General features: G+C 46.2%; 1 protein-coding gene across 1 annotated transcript in view; it reads left to right on the forward strand.

Annotated features, from left to right (window-relative positions):
- LOC126412369 (hemocyte protein-glutamine gamma-glutamyltransferase-like) overlaps positions 1 to 27880 on the forward strand; it is a 389080-nt gene that overhangs the window by 87782 nt on the left and 273418 nt on the right. The window contains exons 3-5 of the mRNA XM_050081937.1: positions 2529 to 2692; positions 10160 to 10298; positions 25457 to 25683. Coding sequence (XP_049937894.1) covers positions 2529 to 2692; positions 10160 to 10298; positions 25457 to 25683 — 530 coding nt within the window. The remainder of the gene's footprint in view (positions 1 to 2528; positions 2693 to 10159; positions 10299 to 25456; positions 25684 to 27880) is intronic.

Below are 27880 nucleotides of genomic sequence, written 5' to 3' on the forward strand. Positions count from 1 at the left end.
TCGAAGAAAAAAGGCCCGATAACGGTATATGTGGTAAATCCAACCCATACCGTGACTCTCTCGTCGTGCAATGGAGTTTCCACGACAGTTCTAGGATTTTCGGTAGCCCAAATTCTGCAGTTGTGGGCGTTGACAGACCCTCGGAGCGTGAAATAAGCTTCGTCGGTCCACAACACGTTACTCAACCAATCGTCATCTTCCGCCATCTTTTGAAACACCCACACCGCGAATGCCCTCCACTTCACTAAATCGCCAGGCAACAGTTCATGATGCCGATGGATTTTGTACGGATAGCATCGGAGGGTACGCCTAAGTGCCAACCGAACAGTAGTGTATGGAATGCCGGTGCGACGTGCGACTGCACGAGCGCTGACTTCCCCGTGCATAGACGAACCCGCTACAAGTCTCCATTTCTTCCTGAACTGTCTCAGCAGCATTACGCCTTGTTCTCGGTCGGCCACTACTGGGTCTATCGTCTAAACAACCCGTGGCTTCGGACTTCGAAATCATTCTCGCCACAGCTGCATTTGTCAACGGACCTTTAGCCGTTCGAATCCCCTTCCTATGGCGATAGGATCGTAACGCTGAGCTAGCACTTTCCCCATTCTGATAATACAGCTTCACTAAAAGCGCCTTTTCAGGTAACGTCAACATGCTGCGACTGCTGGTGCATCTGATTCTCTCTCTCATTACAGCTCCTTTTATACACGATTGTTATGCGCAGTCACTGACGTTTTAGTGTCCAGCGCCATCTGTCGGACATTTTGTGAACTTCGATTTTTTTTTGTTTCTAATAAAACCCCGTGTCATTCCAAGCATGTGTGTCAATTTTTACCTCTCTATCTACATTATTCCGTGGTTTATTATGTTTTCAAATTTATACTGACTTTTTGATATCATCTATTGGTTTCAACGCATATCGACCTGGTAAACCAGCATCTGTTGATATAACTGTCCTATGTACACTCCTGGAAATGGAAAAAAGAACACATTGACACCGGTGTGTCAGACCCACCATACTTGCTCAGGACACTGCGAGAGGGCTGTACAAGCAATGATCACACGCACGGCACAGCGGACACACCAGGAACCGCGGTGTTGGCCGTCGAATGGCGCTAGCTGCGCAGCATTTGTGCACCGCCGCCGTCAGTGTCAGCCAGTTTGCCGTGGCATACGGAGCTCCATCGCAGTCTTTAACACTGGTAGCATGCCGCGACAGCGTGGACGTGAACCGTATGTGCAGTTGACGGACTTTGAGCGAGGGCGTATAGTGGGCATGCGGGAGGCCGGGTGGACGTACCGCCGAATTGCTCAACACGTGGGGCGTGAGGTCTCCACAGTACATCGATGTTGTCGCCAGTGGTCGGCGGAAGGTGCACGTGCCCGTCGACCTGGGACCGGACCGCAGCGACGCACGGATGCGCGCCAAGACCGTAGGATCCTACGCAGTGCCGTAGGGGACCGCACCGCCACTTCCCAGCAAATTAGGGACACTGTTGCTCCTGGGGTATCGGCGAGGACCATTCGCAACCGTCTCCATGAAGCTGGGCTACGGTCCCGCACACCGTTAGGCCGTCTTCCGCTCACGCCCCAACATCGTGCAGCCCGCCTCCAGTGGTGTCGCGACAGGCGTGAATGGAGGGACGAATGGAGACGTGTCGTCTTCAGCGATGAGAGTCGCTTCTGCCTTGGTGCCAATGATGGTCGTATGCGTGTTTGGCACCGTGCAGGTGAGCGCCACAATCAGGACTGCATACGACCGAGGCACACAGGGCCAACACCCGGCATCATGGTGTGGGGAGCGATCTCCTACACTGGCCGTACACCACTGGTGATCGTCGAGGGGACACTGAATAGTGCACGGTACATCCAAACCGCCATCGAACCCATCGTTCTACCATTCCTAGGCCGGCAAGGGAACTTGCTGTTCCAACAGGACAATGCACGTCCGCATGTATGCCGTGCCACCCAGCGTGCTCTAGAAGGTGTAAGTCAACTACCCTGGCCAGCAAGATCTCCGGATGTGTCCCCCATTGAGCATGTTTGGGACTGGATGAAGCGTCGTCTCACGCGGTCTGCACGTCCAGCACGAACGCTGGTCCAACTGAGGCGCCAGGTGGAAATGGCATGGCAAGCCGTTCCACAGGACTACATGCAGCATCTCTACGATCGTCTCCATGGGAGAATAGCAGCCTACATTGCTGCGAAAGGTGGATATACACTGTACTAGTGCCGACATTGTGCATGCTCTGTTGCCTGTGTCTATGTGCCTGTGGTTCTGTCAGTGTGATCATGTGATGTATCTGACCCCAGGAATGTGTCAATAAAGTTTCCCCTTCCTGGGACAATGAATTCACGGTGTTCTTATTTCAATTTCCAGGACTGTATATTTAATTCCAGCTCCCAAGTCACATCCACACTGCGTGATAAGTACAGCATCCAGTAGCACTCGACTCTGCAGGAGACATGGGAGCTGCCAGAGGTAGATATGCAGAGCGTGACGCTGTGTGTGTGCGCTGTGCCCACAGGAGAGAAGCCCTCGGTGGGGAAGGGCACGCGCGCCGTGCTCGCCGTCGGCCCCAAGGGCGCGCGCTGCCTCAGCGGCCCCGGCTCCAAGCTGGCGGCCCTGGAGTGGGACGTCGCGCTGCACGCCGGTCACGACGCCTCGGCGGAGCCGCTGCTCAAGCTGCAGGTGGGTGGTCCCCAGCACCAGTCAGCAGCTGGCGCACGTCCTGTGTCTGTAAGCACTGTCCGATCAAAAGGGTCAGCAAGGGCAGTTCGGAGGCGATAGTTTAATGTATAAACTTGACAACGCACCCTCTCATTAGGCAGCATCTGTAAGGCAATGGTTTGTGGACGAGATCATTCTTGAAATGCGCTGGCCTACCCAGAGTCCCCACCTGAACCCAATGCGACACGTATGGGATGATTGAGATCCCAGAGTTCAAAACCACTAGCTACTCTGGTTTCAGTTCTTTAGGAAGAATGTGCTGTCGTACCTGCAGAGACTTCGAGTAACAACATTGAAAGCCGTCTTAAAGGTGAAGCGTGGACACACCCCAACTAGTGTCCACTAATCTACATCTACATCTACATGATTACTCTGCAATTCTCATTTAAGTGCTTGGCAGAGGGTTCATCGAACCATAATCATACTATCTCCCTACCATTCCACTCCCGAACAGTGCGCGGGAAAAACGAACACCTAAACCTTTCTGTTCGAGCTCTGATTTCTCTTATTTTATTTTGATGATCTTTCCTACCTATGTAGGCTGGGCTCAACAAAATATTTTCGCATTCGGAAGAGAAAGTTGGTGACTGAAATTTCGTAAATAGATCTCCCCGCGACGAAAAACGTCTTTGCTTTAATAACTTCCATCCCAACTCGCCTATCATATCTGCCACACTCTCTCCCCTATTACGTTATAATACAAAACGAGCTGCCCTTTTTTGCACCCTTTCGGTGTCCTCCGTCATTTCCACCTGGTACGGATCCCACACCGCGCAGCAATATTCTAACAGAGGACGAACAAGTGTAGTTTAAGCTGTCTCTTTAGTGGACTTGTTGCATCTTCTAAGTGTCCTGCCAATGAAACGCAACCTTTGACTCGCCTTCCCCACAATATTAACTATGTGGTCTTTCCAGCTGAATTTTTTCGTAATTTTAACACCCAGGTACTTAGTTGAATTGACAGCCTTGAGAATTGTACTATTTATCGAGTAATCGAATTCCAACGGATTTCTTTTGCAACTCATGTCGATCACCTCACACTTTTCGTTATTTAGCGTCAACTGCCACCTGCCACACCATACAGCAATCTTTTCTAAATCGCTTTGCAACTGATACTGGTCTTCGGATGACCTTACTAGACGGTAAATTACAGCATCATCTGCGAACAGCCTAAGAGAACTGCTCATATTGTCACCCAGCGTCTCGTTACTGCACAGCTTAAGCAGATCTGTTCAAAATGAGAGTATGCATCAGAAAACATGTGGACCACGTTGTAAGCATTGTCTTCACATTACCACTTCACTTTGCGTTACTGGCGTAGCTAAGAAATTGTAGAGTCGTCGACAAGGTGTTCTACTTCGTCCTCATCTGCAGGCTTCATTAGCTCCAGCTGTTAACAGAAGTGATTCTGTATCAATCATTACATGTAACGGGGAATTAATTCTATTAACAATTCAGTTATGTTGTTCTTCCGAGGTTCAGTTGGAAGACGAGTTTTATAGAGCTCTCTACGCGAATCATCCCCTTTACCTCTGCACAACTCTTGCAACCTATATCCATTGTAACCTGTTCACTCAAGCCGACAACTGGCTGCCTTTACAATTTGTACCCCTCACACTTGCCTATATTACCAAACTGACGATTCATTGATGATTCGAGATGTCTTCTATTAACCAGTCCCTTCTTTTAGTCAACCTGTCCCATAAATTTATTTTTTTCTCCAGTTCGATTCGGTATCGTTTCATTAGCTACTGTATCTACTCATGTAATCTTCATTGTTGTGTAGCACCACACTGAAAAAGCTTGTATTCTCTAATTCCTTATTCACCACGTGTCACTGACCGGAGCTCAATGTGGAGAATCCTTCAGGATGAATTAGAACATCGACTTCGTTGGCAGACCCCAACGTCCAACGTCACTACCTTCTCTGGTTTCGACTCTGGAATAAGAATGGGCTGCGATTCCTTCACATACAAGTTTCCTCAGCAGTAGTTGTCATTAAGGAAAAGGTTGGACACACCCCATATTAATGACCCCTAGTAGGCGTGTAGGTACTTTTGAAACCATACTAGAGCAATTACATCCAAACTCGTCACAAACATGGCTCAATGCTAGACGACTATTGTTCTATGTAAAAGACGCCCCTGTTGGTTAGGCGTGAGAATATGATGACATATGAACGTAGGTGCGGAATACCCAGAACAATTTCAGTACTACTGCGAAAAGTATAGTGCCAACAGAAAGATCCCCTGTCCCTCCCCACCTTACCTCTCTTAGAGGTGAGTTGCGAATTTGAAGGGGTTACATTTAGATATAAACGAAAACTATAAATATTGGTATAGGACCCATAGTTTTCTTTCTCTGTAGTATCACTGGTGACAGTAATTAAGCGAGTGGTCATCGGAAGTGGACCCATGTGAGTCCTAACCCTGAAAATCTTGGAGCTACACCTACGATGACTAAAGAACATTTCGCTATACTAAGGTATCCTCCAATAATAATCGAGAAACTCAACGGACTCGTTTTGGCACATACTTCATCTGCTTTTCCACTCAGTTGCCTTTGACATTTGAGGCACCTGTCGTACCTTGGAACCAATTTGTGTATACCATCTTCATACCATGTGGCCGTCTGGTTGTTTAACCAATTCATGTTGAGAGCCTTCAAATTTTCACCTTTTGCGAAGCGATTACCACTAAGGTGCTCCTTCAGTTTCGGAAAGAGAAAATAGCAGGAAAGTGCTACGATATGTCCCTCCGAAATTTCTCAGTCAGCAAGGCTTGCGTCCGCCGGGCAGTACGCCAACGTGCATTGTCACGCTGCAGAAGAGTTCCACGCGGGACGTCGCCCGCGCGAGATGTCGCCTCTTCGGTACTTCTGGATAGCTCGATGAAGACGTTCAAGGGTAGCACAGTACGCATTTTGTGTTGCAGGGCGTGAAGCCGACGACCCCTTCACTGTCCCAGAATATGGAAGCCATCACATTTTGAGTTGATGCGGTTGCTTTCACCTTGTTTGAGTTCTGTGTCTACTAAGGATAACGCCACTTCACGAACTGTCGATTCATTGTGGGCCTGCTATGAGAAGCCCATGTTTCACCTCTCGTAGCAGCCTGGTCAATGAAAGCTTTGCCGTCCCTTTCGTAACACTCCAACAACGCTGACACAGCAGCCGTTACCGCAGATTTCTGGTCATCGGTGAGCATGCGTGGCACCCACCGTGCAGAGATTTTGTGGCACCCAAGACGCTGAATTATAATTTCGTGCACGATTGGAGGAGACACTTCCTGACGTTGTTCCTGCATGTCGATAATCACGGATCGTCGATTCTTTCGAATGATGCCATCCCCCTTTTGTCTCAGCGCGTCTCTGACGACGGAGGACCACCTTCATCTCTCTTCCTCACGAACACCTGTTCTCTCCTTCTTAAAACCCATGCACCACTTTCGGACACTGGCCGCATTCATTGCACCTTCGCCAAAAATGGTAACAGGTCTGCGGTGAATGTCATAGAGTAAATATCTCTGGAGTGAGCACTCACATGCGCAGAACAGATTTTGTGTTGTCAACATACATTGCCGGCCTGGTCACGTGATCTCGGGACGTCGTGTGTTTGTTCGTATAGCGCCCTGTATATTTAGAATGTAACTACATCCCTAGTACAGACGGATTCTTTTCGTACGTGTCGTGGATTATTTATATATGTTGCGAAGACATTTTAACAGTATCCATTTGATACCGGGTATAAACCAGCTACGTAACTTTTAAGGGCAAGTGATATTACATTCAGTTTCTTTGCGATAGGTGTCATAGTTCAGATGCACTCGATTTCTGGTAGTTTTTGGTATGATACGGCACTTCATAGTATTACAGAGCCTGAAGTACATTTTTGCAGTGATAGTCCTGCAAAACGACTTGGTAGTACGTTAGTACTTTCGAAAGTGTCCGAAAAACACCGAATTTACCACACATTAGCGATTATATCCGTGCTAATTCGTCCTTTTTTCTTGTATTTCTGCGTATTTATTTTCTCGTTTTTGCGACCTAAAGCACAATTTTTCTTACTGGTGGCACTTTGAGGTATTTATTTAACGCATTTTAAGTACTTGCTCCCAGTTCATTAAATAAATAGTAGACGGAGTAATCTATATACATAATTGACAAGTCACTGATAAATGCATGGAGGATAGTATTTACTGAAACAACTAACCTTTCCCTTTCCTGTTCCACTAGCAAATTTACGAGAGGAAGCGATTGTTTGTAAGCTTTTGTACGAGCCGGAATATCTATTATATAGTCATAAAATCGTAGAAAAATAGGTCTACAGAATCAAGTCTTAATTATAATGCGTCTCGAAATTTTTAACGTATACAGTGTCTCTTACTAAAATGAAAACTATAATTAGAGCTATATGGAATGTACCCATGAAAAGTTACTATCACTCCTTTCACATATTTTTCTTTCCATCCGTAGCAACAACGTAATTCAGCATCGCTATTATACTATCAACAAACGGTGAAACACAGCAAAAACTCTTGGTATTATAAACTTCAAACGCTGCAGAAAGCACACAGGCACAGCGAAGTCCCGAGATCACGTGACAATCCTGGTTTAATGTTGACAACATGCGCAGAACGCAATGCTCACTCCAGAGATATTTACTCTATGGTGAATGTCACAGTGTCTAACGTTTTCCGTCCGCAGAAAAGAGACAACGCCTCGTAACACACACAGCGGGCGGGATTCGCAGTCGGCACAGATACAGTCGCAGCTATCTCTGTGCTTACCACCTGACAAGGTCCGAATTACACCCGCATGTGGCAACCGTCCGCGTCACACTGAATACTGCAAACCTATGAGCGGCTGCCACAAGACTGGTGCGTGATCTGTATGTGCGAACATTCCTTACTTCCTCGATAGCACACGTATGAACAAACTCCGACCGAACAGGCCTTGAAACGGTACAGACCGACCGTCGTGTCATCCTCAGCCAATAGACGTCACCAAATGCGGATGTGGAGTTTCATGCGGGCAGCACACCACTCTACCGGACGTTGTCAGTTTTCTTGCGTGGAGCGGCTACTTCTCAGTCAAGCAGCTCCTCAGTTGGCGTCACTAGGGCCGAGTGCACCCAGCTGGCCAACAGCGCTAGGCTGACCCGCACAGTCACCCATCCAAGTGCTAGCCAAGTCCGATTGCCCTTAACTTCGGTGATCTGGAAGGAACCACTGTGGAGAGCCAGCAACCAAAGGAATTACCATCAGAAAACAGATACGGCTCTAGGACACTGCCAGTACCCCTGGGGCTGGAAGTGAGTGTAATAAAACTAGTCCTTAAATATTTTACTGACTTCGCCGGTTGTATTAGGTTCCTTCAGGTCTAAAATGTTCAGAACAGGATGACTGAGACCGATACCAGCTGATGCGTGATGCAGACCGAGCTTTATTTGGAAAACAGTAACAAAAGATCACTGTGATGCCTTTGCGATGTATTGTTGCCCCTCTAAAGACAGGACCTAACATTTAGGAAGAAGTTCTGTACGGCAAGGCACCACTAGTACCCTTACGCGTGACAGTGTGAGCCGAGTCACACGCAACAATAATCAAAAACTAAATACATTTCAGTCGAATCCGCAAATTTCCTTGGACGCTACGGTAATTTGTAAGAATCTTTTTAACTCGCTAGGAGGGGAGTGATGACAGGAAGGGTTGACACATAGTACATAACTGTGGAACACCACAAGCAGTTTCAACCAAACGTTATACAAGCGGGACATACGATCTGAAAAAAAATTATGAGACTAGGACACCCCCAGGTCTCCTACGTGTGAAACCTGGGCTACTAAGATTAACGCACGGTAAGACTAAGTGAAGTGGAAGTGTCTGAAAGACTAAATATTCCATCTGCTCATTTCCTGTGTTTGCTGTGTTTACTATCACGGATCAGATACAATTACTACACTACTGGCCATTAAAATGGCTACACCAAGAAGAAAAGCAGGTGATAAACGGGTATTCATTGGACAAATATATTATACTAGAACTGACATGTGGCTACATTTTCACGCAATTTGGGTGCATAGATCCTGAGAAATCAGTACCCAGAACAACCACCTCTGGCCATAATAGCGGCCTTGATACGCCTGGGCATTGACCCAAACAGAACTAGAACGACGTGTACAGGTACAGCTGCCCATGCAGCTTCAACACGATACCACAGTTCATCAAGGGTAGTTACTGGCGTATTGTGATGAGCCAGTTGCTCGGCCACCATTGACCAAACGTTTTCAATTGGTGTTAGATCTGGAGAATGTGCAGGCCAGGGCAGCAGTGGAACATTTTCTGTATCCAGAAACGCCCGTACAGGACCTGCAACATGCGGTAGTGCATTATCCTGCTGAAATGTAGGGTTTGGCAGGGATCGAATGAAGGGTAGAGCCACGGGTCGTAACATATCTGAAATGTAACGTCAATGCGAACAAGAGGTGACCGAGACGTGTAACCAATGACACCCCTACAATCACGCCGGGTGATACGCCAGTACGGCGATGACGAATACACACTTCCAATGTGCGTTCACCGCAATGTCGCCAAACACGGATGCGACCATCATGATGCTGTAAACAGAAACTGGATTCATCCGAAAAAATAACGTTTTGCCATTCGTGCACCCACGTTCGTCGTTGAGTAAACCGTCGCAGGCGCTCCTGTCTGTGATGCAGCGTCAAGGGTAACCGCAGCCATGGTCTCCGAGCTGATAGTCCATGCTGCCGCAAACGTCGTCGAACTGTTCGTGCAGATGGTTGTTGTCTTGCAAACGTCCCCATCTGTTGACTCAGGGATCGAGACGTAGCTACACGATCCGTTACACCCAAGCGGATAAGATGCCCGTCATCTCGAGTGCTAGTGATACGAGGCCGTTGGGATCCAGCACGGCGTTCCGTATTACCCTCTTGAACCCACCGATTCCATATTCTGCTAACAGTCATCGGATCTCGACCAATGCGAGCAGCAATGTGGCGATACGATAAACCGCAATCGTGATAGGCTACAATCCGACCTTTATCAAAATCGGTACGTGATGGTATGCATTTCTCGTCCTTACACGAGGCATCACAACAACGTTTTACCAGGCAACACCAGTCAACTGCTGTTTGTGTATGAGAAATCGGTTGGAAACTTTCCTCTTATGAGCACGTTGTAGGTGTCGCCACCGGCGCCAACCTTGTGTGAATCCTTTGAAAAGCTAATCGTTTGCATATCACAGCATCGTCTTCCTGTTGGTTAAATTTCGCGTCTGTAGCACGTCATCTTCGTGGTGTAGCAATTTTAATGGCCAGTAGTGTATAAATAGCGATACGTTTTCCGACAGTATGCGTAGTATAACAGTTGGTTTCTTGCCAAGCAGCCTGTATCCCTTTCTGTTACAGGTTGAGGCTGCAGCTGACTGCCCTGTGGGCAAATGGAAGCTGGAAGTGAAGACCCGCCTCCGGGGGGACACCACGGGACAAGCGGGCTACTTCTCACACCCGCAGGACATTTACATCTTGTTCAACCCCTGGTCCAAGAGTAAGTAGCGTTACTCTGCCTCTAACCACTCTTGATGATTCTATAAACCCATTCGGTCTGAGTGTTCATACAACTTCAACCACCAGACTCAATAAACTGTATTTTTTGGTGCTCATACAATAAATAATTGTAGAGAGGAAAAGCTAATGCCCTATGTGCCTTAATTATTCTTCCATAGCAATGTATAAACTGATGCCTGTGCCGGCCGGGGTGGCCGAGCGGTTCTAGGCGCTACAGTCTGGAACCGCGCGACCGCTACGGTCGCAGGTTCGAATCCTGCCTCGGGCATGGATGTATGTGATGTCCTTAGGTTAGTTAGGTTTAAGTAGTTCTAAGTTCTAGGGCACTGATGCCCTCAGATGTTAAGTCCCATAGTGCTCAGAGACATTTGAACCACTTGAACTCATTCCAGTGCACAGCTAAGCGATTCAAGTGAAAACTCGCATCGCTTGTAGTACAATGTGACACCAGTACATACTGCCACTCCTGTTAGGGTCGTGCATAAGTCCGTAGCGTTTTTGTTTTGTGTCTTGGTATTCTGGTTGCTATGAGTTTATTTACCGACTGTCATTTTTCGTTTGCAGTTCACTGTGCTTATATGATTTCACATATTGCCAATTTGTCATTAGAAGATAGTGAATGGAGCTGTGGGCGTTAGAAAATGGAGTGCAAAGAGGAGAAATGGGGGGGGGGGGGCGCATTTCCGACGATTTCAATAGGAGGATTACAATAGTGGAGACAGCGAGAAACATTTGCGCCGTGTACGGAGTAATGCCATTGTACAGAGCACGGCAAGAAAAAGTTTTTCTCATTTCAAGGATGATCCTTCTGACATTAGTGTATCTCAACGTTCAGATAGACCTTCACGGTTTCAGGAGGACCGTTTAAACTCATTACTCCAAAATGATCCACGTCATTGAGAACTGCCAAACGTCACGAGCTATGGCCATGACACCACCGTGTGACATTTGCATGCAATGGGGAAGGTTCCAAAATAGGGTCTATGTCTACCGAATTCCCTGAGCCAAAATAACAAAAATCGGCTGGTGGCCATACGTTAATCCCTGCTTTCTCGTCATCAACTGGCTCGTGAGTAACATCAACCATTCCTGTTCTGTATCGTTACTATAACGAGAATGGTTTCTTATGCTGACATAAGCAAAAGAAGCGAATGGTTGAGTCGAAACGCCGGCCGGTGTGGCCGTGCGGTTCTAAGCGCTACAGTTTGGAACCGCGTGACCGCTACGGTCGCAGGTTCGAATCCTGCCTCGGGCATGGATGTGTGTGATGTACTTAGGTTAGTTCGGTTTAAGTAGTTCTAAGTTCTAGGGGACTGATGACCTAAGATGTTAAGTCCCATAGTGCAGACACCTCAAGGATTGCTATTGACAAATCTCCATGGGTGCGGATCACAAATGAATATTAGGAATTGTTTATTACAAGAAAAACTCGGTTCTGTGACTTTCTTGAATGGGAGAAGTGCTTTATTCTGAAACGAAGAATCTATGTCTTTACCAGAATTTTCGTTCCTTCTCAAGTATCCTTGACTATAACAAAGAAAAACCGTACTCGTATTGTGCTTAAATCTTTGAATGGAGAAACAAGGAATTTTATAACAGTATAATAAGTGCCTAACAACTGATTTACAAGTGGGACTTAGATCACACAGGATAAATCAACATATTTTCTAATTCTGTAAAGTTCGAGAAATTCCATTCAATGTACTTTTCCCAAATTGTTGCTGTACCTGAAAATGGCCTTCGTTTCCAAAAGTAAGCAAAAGAATAAATGAATAAATTGTTTAAGTTTTTATCACCTCACAGTTATTTTCTCTCTGCTTGCCAGAAATATTTCTTGCACTACGACCAACAAGCTTTTACACTTTGCAATTGACAAGTGACTCATTAACAGTCAAGAACTGACCAGCATCGCGGTTATTTCGCATAAGGCACCCTTCAACAATATTTTGAAATACGAGAGCCATACTGAAAGTTAACTAACATTTACAACTACAGTTTCAACAATGTCATTAGACTTTTTGCATCACTCATTTGGGTCAAGTGACAACCAGCTGTACCCACAAAATGACCGACATCTATGTTTTGTTTGGACAGAGTCTTGCCGTTGAACAGTTTGATGAAGAGAAGTTGCTGAAATTCTTCTCAGATTTTAGTGTGTAAGAAGAAGTATGCGTGAGTGCCAGCAGTGTTAGAGCATAAAACCGTCTAAGCACTTCAAAGATGGTAACGCGAGAATTCAAGAGGGCACTAGTAGCATCGCTCTCGTACCGTCTCCACATTTCGCAACAAGGAAAGAACTGACGATGTCATAACAGCCAGCTGCAGCGTCACTTTGAATGAAATCGCAACAAATGTTGCAATAAAACATAGGAAGTTATTCGTACCCTGAGCTAAGGAAGATTTTGTGCCCGTTAGGTCCCAAGTTTAGAAAAGAACTATCACCCACAGCTGTCTCCATTGATTTACAAATGAAGGAGACGATTTTTTGGCATGCATAGTGACAAATGATGAAAACTGGTTCCATCGTTATGAAACTGGAAGAAAATGCCCGAATATGGAATGGCATCATTCGGATTCGTCATCAAAAAGTATGGTAAGGGCAGTGTAATCTGCTGGGAGCGTCTTGTACGGCATCGTCTAGGACTCTGAGGCTTGAACAATGAGATGGTGGAGGGAAGTACTAACTTACAAGAGCGTATTATCGGATATTGTTACATGCTTCTTTAAATTCAAAGAGAAAAGCGTCAATAAAATAAGAAAAAGCAGTTCATGTAATGGAGACTGCGTTTATTGTTTGACAAGAAACTTGATTTTTTTAACGTGCACAGACGACAACTGACTTCTGCTACAATAAGACTCTTTTAAAATTCCGTCGTGCATTACGCGACGAACGCCCTGACAGAAGTTCACCCTATTGCACGACAGCGCGCAGCGTAACACTTAAACTGCTGTTTCACTGTGAGTAAAATTACGAAATTTTACAACCTCCGTACATTCCCGACTTGACACCCAAAGACTACCATCTTTTTAGACTGAGAGTCTGACGCTACGAGACACTGGAGGTCATTTAAAATTAGGTGACAAAAGCCATGGGATACTTCCTAATATCGGTTGGACCTCCTTTTGTCCAGGGCAGTACAGCAACGACTTCTTGTAGAAGATAGGTTATGGAAAGACGAAAGTACGTTTCTAGTACTTGTAGACGGATAAAGCTTTAGACAATGTTCACTGGAATACAGTGTTCGGAATTCTGAAGGCATCTGGGGTAAAATACAGGGAGCGAAAAACTATTTATGACACGTATGAAAACCAGACGGTAGCTACAAGAACGAGGGGTATGGAAGGGAAGCACTGATTGAGAATGGAATGAGACAGGATTGTACGAGGTGCATTCAAGTTCTAAGGCCTCCGATCTTTTTTCTCCGGACTGGAAAGAGATAGAAACATGCGCATTGTTTTAAAATGAGGCCGCGTTCATTGTCAATACGTCCCAGAGATGGCAGCACCGAACAGCAGATGGAATTTTACCGCCAGCGGCGAGAATGAGAACTGTTTTAAATACTTAATATGGCGACGCTTTCCTTACTTGAACAGCATGCAATCATTCGTTTTCTGAATTTGCGTGGTGTGAAACCAACTGAAATTCATCGACAGTTGAAGGAGACATGTGGTAATGGAGTTATGGATGTGTCGAAAGTGCGTTCGTGGGTGCGACAGTTTAATGAAGGCAGAACATCGTGTGACAACAAACCGAAACAACCTCAGGCTCGCACAAGCCGGTCTGACGACATTATCGAGAAAGTGGAGAGAATTGTTTTGGGGGATCACCGAATGACTGTTGAACAGATCGCCTCCAGAGTTGGCATTTCTGTGGGTTCTGTGCACACAATCCTGTATGACGACCTGAAAATGCGGAAAATCCAGGTTGGTGCCACGAATGCTGACGGACGACCACATGGCTGCCCGTGTCGATATTGCCAAGCAATGTTGACGCGCAATGACAGCATGAATGGGACTTTCTTTTCGTCGGTTGTGACAATGGATGAGACGTGGATGCCATTTTTCAATCCAGAAACAAAGCGCCAGTCAGCTCAATGGAAGCACACAGATTCACCGCCACCAAAAAAATTTCGGGTAACCGCCAGTGCTGAAAAAATTATGGTGTCCATGTTCTGGGACAGCGAGGGCGCAATCCTTACCCATTGCGTTCCAAATGGCACTACGGTAACAGGTGCATCCTACGAAAATATTTTGAAGAACAAATTCCTTCCTGCACCGCAACAAAAACGTCCGGGAAGCGCTGCACGTGTGGTGTTTCACCGAGACAATGCACCCGCACATCGAGCTAACGTTACGCAACAGTTTCTTCGTGATAACAACTTTGAAGTGATTCCTCATGCTCCCTACTCACCTGACCTGGCTCCTAGTGACTTTTGGCTTTTTCCAACAATGAAAGACACACTCCATAGCCGCACATTCACCAGCAGTGCTGCTATTGCCTCAGCGATTTTCCAGTGGTCAAAACAGACTCCTAAAGAAGCCTTCGCCGCTGCCATGGAATCATGGCGTCAGCGTTGTGAAAAGCGTGTACGTCTGCAGGGCGATCACGTCGAGAAGTAACGCCAGTTTCATCGATTTCGGGTGAGTAGTTAATTAGAAAAAAAATCGGAGGCCTTAGAACTTGAAGGCACCTCGTAGCATATCCCCGATATTATTCAATCTGTGCACTGAAAAAGCAATAAAAGGAACAAAAGAAGCATTTGGAGTACGAATTAAATTTCAGGGAGAAGAAATAAAAACTTTCAGCTTTGCCAATGACATTGTAATTCTGTGAGAGACAGAAAAGGACTTGGAAGAGAAACTGAACGGAATTAGCAGTGTCTTGGAACGAAAATATAAGATGAACATCAACAAAAGCAAAACAAAGATAACAGAATGTAGTAGAATTAACTAAGCGGATGATAAGGTAATTAAATTAGGTATCGAGCCTATTGAAATAGTAGGTGAGTGAGCAAAATAACTGATGATGGCCGAAGTAGGGAGGTAGAAAATGTAGACTGGCAATGGCAAGGAAAACATTTCTGAAGAAGAGGAATTTGTTAACATCGAACATAGATTTAAGTGTTAGGAAATCTTTTGTGAAGGTATTTGTGTGGAGTGTTGCCATGCATGGAAGTGAAACATGGACGATAAACAGTTTAGACAAAAACAGAATACAAGCTTTCGAAATGTTGCGCTACACAAGAATGTCGAAGATTAGATGGGTCGAATACGTAACTAATGAGGTGGTACTGAACAGAACTGGGGAGACAAGAAATTTGTGCCACAACTTGGACATGAGAGGGGATCAGTTGGTAGGGCACATTCTGAGACAAGAAGAAATCACCAGTTAAGTTGGTTGGTTGGTTGTTTTGGGGAAGGAGACCAGACAGCGTGGTCATCGGTCTCATCGAATTAGGGAAGGATGGGGAAGGAAGTCGGCCGTGCCCTTTCAGAGGAACCATCCCGGCATTTGCCTGGAGTGATTTAGGGAAATCACGGAAAACCTAAATCAGGATGGCCAGACGCGGGATTGAACCGTCGTCCTCCCGAATGCGAGTCCAGTGTCTAACCACTGCGCCACCTCGCTCGGTCACCAGTTAAGTATCAGGGGGAAGTGTGAGGAGTAAAAGTCGTTGAGGGAGACCAGGAGATGACTACAGTAAGCAGATTCAGATGCATGTAGGTTGCAGCAGCTATTCAGAGGTGAAGAGGCTCGTACAGGCTAGACTAGCATGGAGAGCCGTATCAAACCAGTCTCAGGACTGAAGGCCACAACAACAACAAGTGGAAGAACTCGACGTGGCGTGGACTCAACAAGTCGTTGAAGGCCCTGCAGAAATATTGATCCATGCTGTCTGCATAGCCGTCCGTTATTGTCGGTGCAGGGGGGTTGGTTTTGGGGGAGGAGACCAGACAGCGTGGTCATCGGTCTCATCGGATTAGGGAAAGATTGGGAAGGAAGTCGGCCGTGTCCTTTCAGAGGAACCATCCCGGCATTTGACTGGAGTGATTTAGGGAAATCACGGAAAACCTAAATCAGGATGGCCGGACGCGGGATTGAACCGTCGTCCTCCCGAATGCGAGTCCAGTGTCTAACCACTGCGCCACCCCGCTCGGTGTCGGTGCAGGATTTATGCACGAGCTGACCCCTAGAATACTCACCATAAATGTTTCTGGGATTCATGTATGGTGACTCGCGAATGGTTGTCGCCCGGTGATATGACGCATTATCATCCACAAAAATTCCATCATTGCTGAAGTCCATGAATGGTAGCAAATGGTCTCCGAATAGCCGAACGTAGCCATTTCCAGTCAGTGATTGGTTCAGTTTTATCAGAGGACCCAGTCCATTCCATGCAAACACAGCCCACACCACTATGAAGCCACCACCAGATTGCACAGTGCCTTACTGACAACTTGGGTCCATGGCTTCGTGGAGTCTGCACCACGCTCGAACGCTACCATCAGATTTTACCAACTGAAACCGAGACTCATCTGACAAGGGCACTGTTTTCCAGACGTCTAGGATCCAACCGATATGGTCACGACTCCAGGAGAGGCGCAGCAATGAGTGTCGTGCTGTCAGCAAAGGCACTCGCGTTGTTCGCCTGCTATTATAGCCAATTAACGCCAAATTTCACCACACGGATACGTTAGTCGTACGTGCCACGTTCATTTCTGCTGTTATTTCACGCGGTGCTTCTTGTCTGTTAGCACTGACAACTCTACGCAAATGCCGCTTCTGTCGGTCGTTAAGTGAAGGCAGTCGGCCACTGCGTTGTCCGTGGTGAGAGGTAATGCCCGAAATTTGGTGTTCTCGGAACACTCTTGATGTTCCGGACCTCTGAATACCGAATTACCTAACGATTTCCGAAATGTAATGTCCCATGCGCCTCTAGGTCCAACTACGATTCCGCGTTCAAAGGCTGTTAATTGCCAACGAGCGGCCGTACTTAAATCGGACACCTTTTCACATGAAGCACGTGACTACAAATGACAGATCCGCCAGTACACTGACCTTTCATACCTTGTGTGCGCGATACTACAGCCAAATGTGCGTATCGCTATCCCATGACTTTTGTCACCTCAATATATCACTAATCGAGTAATCTCGTGCACGGCCACCTAGCGGCAGTTGCAGGTTGCCTATCCAGCGGCTCCTGGAGGCAACAACAATTTTATTTTCAGTATTTCATGTAGTTATTCACTGAATGTAAAAATTATGATGCTGTCATAACCTACACATTAACTGATTACAGACAGTTAGAAACTGTGTGTGTGTGTGTGTGAGAGAGAGAGAGAGAGAGAGACTTGAAGCTGCGTGTGCGACTTACCTAGCGCAAATACCCAGACTATTTTCGTTCAGTATCTGAAAACGAGAGCATTTAGGGACCTGCAACCAACATTACACACCATTTCATTAACCCCTCCCCCCACCCAAAATGGTTAAAGGAGTGAAGTTTATCGGTCGCAACAGTTTCGCTATTCATACAGTAAAACTCCTGTGTTAGACATGACTGGACGATCAAAATGTCGTTTCCATTCAAAGACCATACAGTCCAGAATCGGTATACCAGTCAGGCAAAATCACCATGAGCATTGGTGCAATGAGCTCACCGATGCACCAGTTTGAAGACAATGGTAAAATACTGTCTCGTGCTGCGTGCTGAAGCGAGTAACTGCCTGCTGCACGCTCTCGTCCGACAGCAATCGTCGACCCTTCAAGGCGTTTTGCAAGGCGTGATGATCGCGTGCGGAGAGATCAAGACTATAGAGCGGGTCACTCGAGTGTCTCCCATTTGAGGCTGACCTCCCAGATCGACAGACGTCACGTCTCAAGTGGCGACCAGCACGGAAATTGCCGCACCACTCTACGATGGTGATTTTCAACAGACGTGCTGTCCCATACGCATTCTTCTTTCTACAATGGATGTCTACCGGTGATTGTCCTTTGGCAGCCAAGAAAAAAATAACACCACGTCACATTGTATTTGAACGCACCACGTTGCATAATACTCTGCAGCAACGCACCCAAACGAAAACGTTTTGTTCATTTCTTATTCTCGGGTGAAGTGGACGCATTCTTCATTCTCCTATGGATGCCTACCGCTGTTTGTCGTTCGGCAGCGAAGGAAAGAATAACACCACGCTGGTCCTGTTTGAACCCATTCGGTAATAACGTCGCCATAGTTCACGTCGGGAGGACATTGATGCTACACTAATGCCTCGTCTTTTTTTCTTTATTGTCATTTTAAGACCTTGCAAAAGGTAGGCCAGCAGCGGCCTATCTACGCCGCTTTTCGGCCACAGAAAAACAGACAGTAAACATGGAGACAGAAAAACAGACATATATGAATGTTAAAAACAGAAGACATACATAAGAAATGAAATGAAGGCGTTCGCAGAAGGAACTGGTTGTACAAGTAAATTCAGCATTGCACACAAACATAGACAAACAGATTCACACACGAACGAATGAGCACACTGGAGAAGAACACTGACGCACTTGAACGAAGAGAACATTGTAGCACATTGGTGATGATCTTAGGCACACTGAACACACTGAGAAGATGGCGAGGGGGGGGGGGCGGACTGCCACTGGGTGCAGAAGATAGGCAGGGGGGAAGGTGGGGGGAAGAAGCCAATGGGAGAGAGGAAGGGTGAGGAGAAGGGAGAGGACAGGGTCAGGTGTGGAGGCCTCGGGAGAAAGGAAAATGAGGAAGGAGAGAGGGAGCCCTGGAGGAACAGGGGGAAGGTAGGAAAGGGAGGATTAGAGCTGATAGGAGGGGTATATGGATGGAACGGGGACATCTTCAGGAATGGGGAGTTGGCGGAACCCACCTTGGGCAAGTATGTGGAGAGTGTGAAGATGGAGAGCAGGTGGGACGCAAGATTATAGGTGCAGCAGCAGGATGGGGTGGGAGAGGATGGGAGAGACAACTGGTTGAGGAAGATTGAGCTTGCGGGAGGTGCAGAGGATCTGTATCCCTTCGAGGAAAAGGAGGAGGTGCAGTAAAGGGATCAAGTCGTAAAGGATCCGCATCGGGGAGGGGAGACAGATGCGATAGGTGAGGCAGAGCACATGGCATTCAAGGATTTGAAGGGACTTATAGTAGGTGGGAGGGGCGGATATCCAGGCGGAGTGGGCATAACAAAGGATGGGGCAGATGAGGGACTTATAAGTGTGGAGGATTGTGGAGGGGTCCAGACCCCATGTCCAGTCGGAGAGCAGTTTGAGGAGACGGAGATGAGTTCATGCCTAGGCTTGCACTGTCCAGAGATGGGTGGGTCCATGAAAGGGGGCCATTGAGGGTGACGCCAGGGTACTTGAGGGTAAGGGTAGGGTTAATGGGGCGGAAATAAATGGTAATGGATCCCTCGTCCACATGTCGGGGCTTATATATCAACATTGGCCTCGCGATACATTTCGAATATGCTGCAGCAACGCCCCCAAACGGAAATTTCTTCGTCACTCCTCATACATCTTTTCTACCATCTCTTATTTGTAACACAGTTGGCACACAGTATCCACATAAACCACTGAATGTATTTGCAAAATTGTATCTTTGAACAACACATTGTTCAAGATATATGACGTCATAAACATTGAGGTTTGTGAAAAAGTAGCTTCTGCTTAAGACAGAGCGCAAATTAGCAAGAATTTTACTAATCTAGTCTTTGATAATGAGAGCACTTAGCAACTTAGCATGACTCCAAACGTTTCTAATCTTTTTCTCGCTTACATGTTTAATGTGAAATATTTAACACATTTATTCATTTGTAGTCAGTAGTCTGAAGCTCTTTTGTAAAAGACAAGATTCTCTTCAGAGTCGGGGGTTGACTGCTTAATGTTACAACAGCACTCCTAAAAGGTCACTGTTGTATCTCACATCGCAGAAGGGCATTCAGAGCGAGAGTGTATTCACAGTTCTGTTTTGAATAGGTACGTTAATTATTTATTTGTGATACAGTGCCTGCAGCCAATTTATATTTACTTTCTGTTTAATTAACACACTGTAACGCGTTTCGAGCTGATGAGTTTGGCTGCGCAACACATTATTTTTTAAACTTTATAACGGGATTTAAACATTTACAAAATTATTTAAATTTGGGGTGCATAGAGTTCGCTGCAGGGTACCAACTATTGATTCCGACACCGACATTCACGATAATAACAGCTTGGCGGTCTTTAGTAGAGTTTCTTGTTCTTTATGCCACTGGATGGTGAACTGTGTGCCCCCGTAGTTACAATGGATGGTTGCTAACTATAGTAATAGGAAAGGTAGTATCGGCGTAAGTCCTGTCGAATCTTTACAACTGTGACAACATGACTAGGGATATGACACAGACAGCGTAAAGAGCAGATCACTCGAAGTGGGCACGAACGTTCATATGAACAAGTGCAGAATTGGATCGATTCACGGTCCTGTTCAAAAGACGACCAGGTCTTCCCCCACGGGATTCCCGCGCCCTCCGAGAGATGGGAGGAAGTGGTGGCCAGCAGTGGCCAATACTTTGAATCGTAATTTTGTCTTAGATTTTCGCGTTCCTCTTGGCAAGCTGTTACAGCAACATGTTTGAATGTGTTTCAGAACGTTTATGGGAGTGCTTTTCAATGACTTTTTTTATTGTAGCTGACTTTACGTCTCTTTATTTCAGCGAGTAAGTATATTTCTTTATCTTGTTTGCGATACTTAACACACTGCCCCCGATCCCGGTACCTTGAAGTTTTAACGATTCAGAATGCATGCGCTATTAACGTACTTCATAATTATCTGTTTCCCTCCGTGTGAAAGAGTTTTAATGGCATATTTAAGTCGTTGTTTTTCATGTAATCATTTTACCTATTCTTTATATGGGGCACTTTTATTTGGTTTTCAGGTTATATGTGACTGCATTGGTTTGCTTATTTGCACTTTAATTATTACTTTTACGAACTTTTAGTTTTTGGAAATGTGCCTGAAGCCGGCGATGCGCGCCAGCTAGGTACTTCTTACCGAACCACGCTCGGCACCTGTACCTAAATTTGTCGTAGTAATGTTTGTGTGCGCACCAATACAGACACTGTGCCGTGTGCACTTCGCACAGCAGCTTTGTAAGCGTGTTCCTATCTTGTACCGTCACTGCAGAGCCACCTGGTGTGTTCAAGGTAACAGACGATAACCGTGGAAAATTTTTGCGCAATATTTCTGTACTTTCTCGGTGTTTTCTGGCTGTTTCTCTCCTTTCACAAGGTCAGCTTCATGATTTAAATGTTTCGTGACGCACGGATTATACAGAAATTATCAAAAAGAAACATCTGATTTCAAAAAATCATTACTATTATGTTATTTGAGGCATGTGCGTGAACAGCGTACTGTTGGAAAGAACGAACTCTCGAGTTTTACATGGTTCCCGCTAGGTAGCAGCAGCGTGCGCCCTCTTCAGTTCTAGTAAAAATGGTGTCGGGACAACAGAAAGCGTTTTGTATTCTATATTTTGCGCAGTGTGGTTCATCTACATCTACATCTACATTCATACTCCGCAAGCCACCCAACGGTGTGTGGCGGAGGGCACTTTACGTGCCACAGTCATTACCTCCCTTTTCGGTTCCAGTCGCGTATGGTTCGCGGGAACAACGACTGTCGGAAAGCCTCCGTGCGCGCTCGAATCTCTCTGATTTTACATTCGTGATCTCCTCGGGAGGTATAAGTAGGGGGAAGCAATATGTTCGATACCTCATCGAGAAACGCACCCTCTCGAAACCTGGCGAGCAAGCTATACCGAGATGCAGAGCGCCTCTCTTGCAGAGTCTGCCACTTGAGTTTGCTAAACATCTCCGTAACGCTATCAAATGGTTCAAATGGCTCTGAGCACTATGGGACTCAACTTCTGAGGTCATTAGTCCCCTAGAACTTAGAACTAGTTAAACCTAACTAACCTAAGGACATCACACACATCCATGACCGAGGCAGGATTCGAACCTGCGACCGTAGCGGCCTCGCGGTTCCAGACTGCAGCGCCTAGAACCGTAACGCTATCACGGTTACCAAATAACCCTGCGACGAAACGCGCCGCTCTTCTTTGGATCTTCTCTATCTCCTCCGTCAACCCGATCTGGTACGGATCCCACACTGATGAGCAATACTCAAGTATAGGTCGAACGAGTGTTTTGTAAGCCACCTCGTTTGTTGATGGACTACATTTTCTAAGGACTCTCCCAATGAATCTCAACCTGGTACCCGCCTTACCAACAATTAATTTTATATGATCATTCCATTCAAATCGTTCCGTACGCATACTCCCAAATATTTTACAGAAGTAACTGCTACAAGTGTTTGTTCCGCTATCATATCATACAATAAAGGGTCCTTTTTCCTATGTATTCGCAATACATTACATTTGTCTATGTTAAGGGTCAGTTGCCACTCCCTGCACCATGTGCCTATCCGCTGTAGATCTTCCTGCATTTCGCTACAATTTTCTAATGCTGCAGCTTCTCTGTATACTACAGCATCATCCGCGAAAAGCCGCATGGAACTTCCGACACTATTTACTAGGTCATTTATATATATTGTGAAAAGCAATGGTCCCATAACACTCCCCTGTGGCACGCCAGAGGTTACTTTAAAGTCTCTAGACGTCTCTCCATTAAGAACAACATGCTGTGTTCTGTTTGCTAAAAACTCTTCAATCCAGCAACACACCTGGTCTGATATTCCGTAGGCTCTTATTTTGTTTATCAGGCGACAGTGCGGAACTGTATCGAACGCCTTCCGGAAGTAATAACTGTTCAGCCTGACTTTCGTACCTGACTTTCGTACTAGGTATGCTCTGGATCCTCCTACAGCATAGAACATTAGGCGATGGCATGAAAAAATCCGAGGTTGTTTGTGTGAAGGCAAATTCCGGGCCGTCCCCGAGTGTCTGACACAGACGTCGAACGCATCCGCCATGGTTTCACAAGGAGTCCGCAGAACTCCGTTCGCCGTGCTACTAGACAGCTCAGCATGGCCCCGATGTCCGTCTGGCGTGTGTTGCGTCGACGTTTACACGTGAAACCACACAAAATCCAGCTCCTGTAAGCTCTTCGTGAAGGTGACAAACACCAACATATGGAGTTGTGTAACTTCGTTCTTGGCAACATGGGGGATGACAGGTTTCTTCCACGCTTAGTGTTTAGTGACGAGGCAACATTCCATTTAAATGAAAAGGTGAACCGTCATAATGTGAGAATATTGGGTACGGAACAACTACATAAAAGCAGATGAGGAAGCTGTAACTCAAGACATGCTCGCTGCAGTGTGGGAACAATTTGAATACCGCCTTGACAAATGCCGTGCATCTCAAGGGAGGTATATTGAGCACCTATGAAAAAGTATGGACAACACTCTTGAGTTTCCCATTCACAAAAAAACAAAATTCGTTGTATATGTTTATTAGCTTCAGAAGTATAGACGTGTCAAGCCGGATGATTCTTTTTGATACAACCTGTACATCCTGTTACCTTTGTGTCTTTCACATTATATGTAGTTTTATGACTGGCGGGTCACGTATCCAGCTACTTTTACGTAAGTTTTTATTACTTTTAGTTGACGTTGCCTGCTTAGCCGTGAAGGATAGGACCATGCCCTTTTCTTCCATTTCTAATTGATTGGTTTTCGTGCTTTTGTAGACAATCTGATGATGCCTCAAAAGGGTGAAACGCGTCAATGACATATAGTAATTTCGGGACCAATACTGCCATTGTTCTGAAACGTAATATTTTGTAAAGTTTTTCATATTAAATCGTCGAATTTGGAGAACCAATGGCGGAAGCAATGTTGAAGACCTAATACTAAGGTTGCCCAGAAAGTAACGCACCGCATTTTTTTTTCTCAGCCGACAAAATGCTACGAATGCAAAACGTTACGTATGTATTATTTGAAGTTTCCTGAGTGAGCGCGCCAAGTTTCCATCACTTCCGACAGATAGCGTAGCTGCAGTACAGTTTCAAAATGGCGTCTGTAGATGTTGTATGTTACAAGCAACGTGTCGTCATTGAATTTCTCACTGCAGAGAACGAAACTGTGCGGAATACGCACAAACACTTGTGCAAAGTTAATGGAGCATATGCTGTCGACAGAAGTATAGTTAGTCGTTGGGCATGGAGGGTTCGGTCATCAGAAGGCAGTTCGGCGGAGCTCCACGATTTGCAGCGGTCGGGGAGACCATCCAAGGCTGTCACACGTGCAACACCTGACCAGCCCCCTGGGACTTCCACTTGTTTGGGCCATTAGAGGATGCCTTTCGTGGAAGACATTGTAAGGACGATGAGGAGGTGATTCACACAGTGAGACGCTGGCTCCTCCACCAGGACAAGGGCTGGTGCCGACAGGGCATACACGCCCTTTTTTCGCGCCGGAGGAAGGCTAAAGAACGGAGTGGGGATTACGGGGGAAATAGGGTGTGTAGACAAAACAATATTCAAAAAAATTGCTCTGAGCACTATGGGACTTAACATCTGAGGTCATCAGTCCTCTAGAACTTAGAACTACTTAAACCTAACTAACCTAAGGACAACACACATATCCATGCCCGTGGCAGGATTCGAACCTGCGACTGTAGCGGTCACGTGGTTCCAGACTGTAGCGCCTAGAACCACTTGGCCACCGCGGCTGACTAAAACAATATTCTTTCGTGAGTGTAATTCTCATCATGTTCAATAGAGAATTGTTGAAGGAAAAAACTGCAGTGCACTAGTTTCTGTTCAACCCTTGTGTATAGTTTCTGGCGTCTGAATAACTTATTGATTATTCTTTGTATGTTTTGAAGTGAAGGCCTCTCACATAATAAAGAGAACAGCACTGGCCCCAGTATTGAACCTTGTGGGACTCCTTTCCCCATTTCCTCGTTCTAAATTTTATCTCCTTTCAGCAATATTTGACCTATTTATATCAAGCTCGCATTATTTTTGTTAGTGTGGTTCAAGCCAGTTCTTCGTAAAAACGCCAGCTCCAGAAAACGTAAACTTTGTGATGGGAGTGTGAAGTGACCTGCTTTACGGTAATGTCTCTGCGGCTGCACAGTGCGCTCGGCACAGCTTGTGACGTGACGGCAGATCCGCTGGCGTTGCAGAGGACCAGGTGTACATGGAGAACGAGCGCTACCTGGACGAGTACGTGCTGAACGACGTGGGCAAGATCTGGATCGGGCCGTGGGGCTCTTCGCGCGGCCGCGAGTGGGTCTTCGGCCAGTTCGACAGCTGCGTGCTGCCGTCGGCGCTGCAGGCGCTGCGATGGTCGCCGCTCAAGGACTCGCAGCGCGGGGACCCCGTGCGCGTGGCCAGGGCCATCTCCAAGATGGTGAGTCGAGAGCCGCGGCTGCTGGCTGCAAGCGTCGCGCCACACGGCAGTGGAGCTGCGGAGCTGGTCCCCCACAGCTGCTCGTCTGACGCGAGGCATATGGGGCCGGGGGAAGGGTGTGAGCGTGCTCGTGCAGCTCCTTGTGCTTCCCTACACCAAAATATCAATCCAAATTACACATCTACATCTACAGCTACATCCATACTCCGCAAGCCACCTGACGGTGTGTGGCGGAGGGTACCCTGAGTACCTCTATCGGTTCTCCCTTCTATTCCAGTCTCGTATTGTTCGTGGAAAGAAGGATTGTCGGTATACTTCTGCGTGGGCTCTAATCTCTCTGATCTTATCCTCATGGTCTCTTCGCGAGATATACGTAGGAGGGAGCAATATACTGCTTGACTCCTCGGTGAAGGTATGTTCTCGAAACTTCAACGAAAGCCCGTACCGAGCTACTGAGCGTCTCTCCTGCAGACTCTTCCACTGGAGTTTATCTATCTTCTCCGTAACGCTTTCGTGATTACAAAATGATCCTGTAACGAAGCGCGCTGCTCTCCGTTGGATCTTCTCTATGTCTTCTATCAACCCTATCTGGTACGGATCCCACACTGCTGAGCAGCATTCAAGCAGTGGGCGAACAAGCGTACTGTAACCTGCTTCCTTTGTTTTCGGACAGCATTTCCTTAGGATTCTTCCAATGAATCTCAGTCTGGCATCTGCTTTACCGACGATCTACTTTATATGATCATTCCATTTTAAATCACTCCTGATGCGTACTCCCAGATAATTTATGGAATTAACTGCTTCCAGTTGCTGACCTGCTATATTGTAGCTAAATGATAAGGGATCTCTCTATGTATTCGCAGCACATTACACTTGTCTACATTGGGATTCAATTGCCATTCCCTGCACCATGCGTCAATTCGTTGCAGATCCTCCTGCATTTCAGTACAATTTTCCATTGTTACAACCTCTCGATATACCACAGCATCATCCGCAAAAAGCCTCAGTGAACTTCCGATGTCATCCACAAGGTCATTTATGTATATTGTGAATAGCAACGGTCCCACGACACTCCCCTGCGCCACACCTGCAATCACTCTTACTTCGGAAGACTTCTCTCCATTGACAGTGACATGCTGCGATCTGTTATCTAGGAACTCTTCAATCCAATCACACAATTGGTCTGATAGTCCTTATGCTCTTACTTTGTTCATTAAATCACTGTGGGGAACTGTATCGAACGCCTTGCGGAAGTCAAGAAACACGGCATCTACCTGGGAACCCGTGTCTATGGCCCTCTGAGTCTCGTGGACGAATAGCGCGAGCTGGGTTTCACACGATCGTCTTTTTCGAAACCCGTGCTGATTCCTACAGAGTAGATTTCTAGTCTCCAGAAAAGTCATTATACTCGAACATAATACGTGTTCCAAAATTCTACAACTGATAGACTTTAGAGACATAGGTCTATAGTTCTGCACATCTGTTCGACGTCCCTTCTTGAGAACGTGGATGATCTGTGCCCTTTTCCAATCCTTTGGAACGCTACGCTCTTCTAGAGACCTACGGTACAGCGCTGGCTTCCAAGCAAAGCTAATCACAATTTGAGGGTGGTGTGAGGTTAATTATGTTTTTACGTGTGGTGTTTGCAACCTGTAAAAAAACAACTATCCCATATGTGCTTTGTGCTGCACAAGCAACATCCGTCACTACCTCCCGATCGGTGTCTCGTTGCACTGTAGTGGCGCCCACTGTACCGCACAGAAAATGTTGAAAAAAAAAAAAGCACCGAAAGGAACAGGAGAAACGCTAAGGTTGCCACTGGATGGTAATTGATACCCCATTCTCTCTGTTTATAGCAGTTTTCCATTTGGCACTACCCTCCGACAAGGTGCCGATTAACACCCTATACATCCACACAGTTTTGTTTCTAGCCAAACAAACATAATTTCTTGTCTTGTTTCACAAATTTCATTATGATTACTGCACCATCTAATTTTCGGCTAACAAGCCCTTTACTGACTTTAAAGATGATAATGCAAAGATAAACATGAGAATAAGGCAAAGGTAGTCATATGAACATCTTAACGTATCAATCCTTGGCATAATGTAAAAATGTTTCAGTGACCATTTTTGACAAATCACATATGGACTAATACAATTCAGCAATTACACTAACATGATTAAACATACCTAGGAA

The sequence above is a fragment of the Schistocerca serialis genome, chromosome 7 (assembly GCF_023864345.2).
Source record: "Schistocerca serialis cubense isolate TAMUIC-IGC-003099 chromosome 7, iqSchSeri2.2, whole genome shotgun sequence".
NCBI classification, from domain to species: Eukaryota; Metazoa; Arthropoda; class Insecta; order Orthoptera; family Acrididae; genus Schistocerca; species Schistocerca serialis.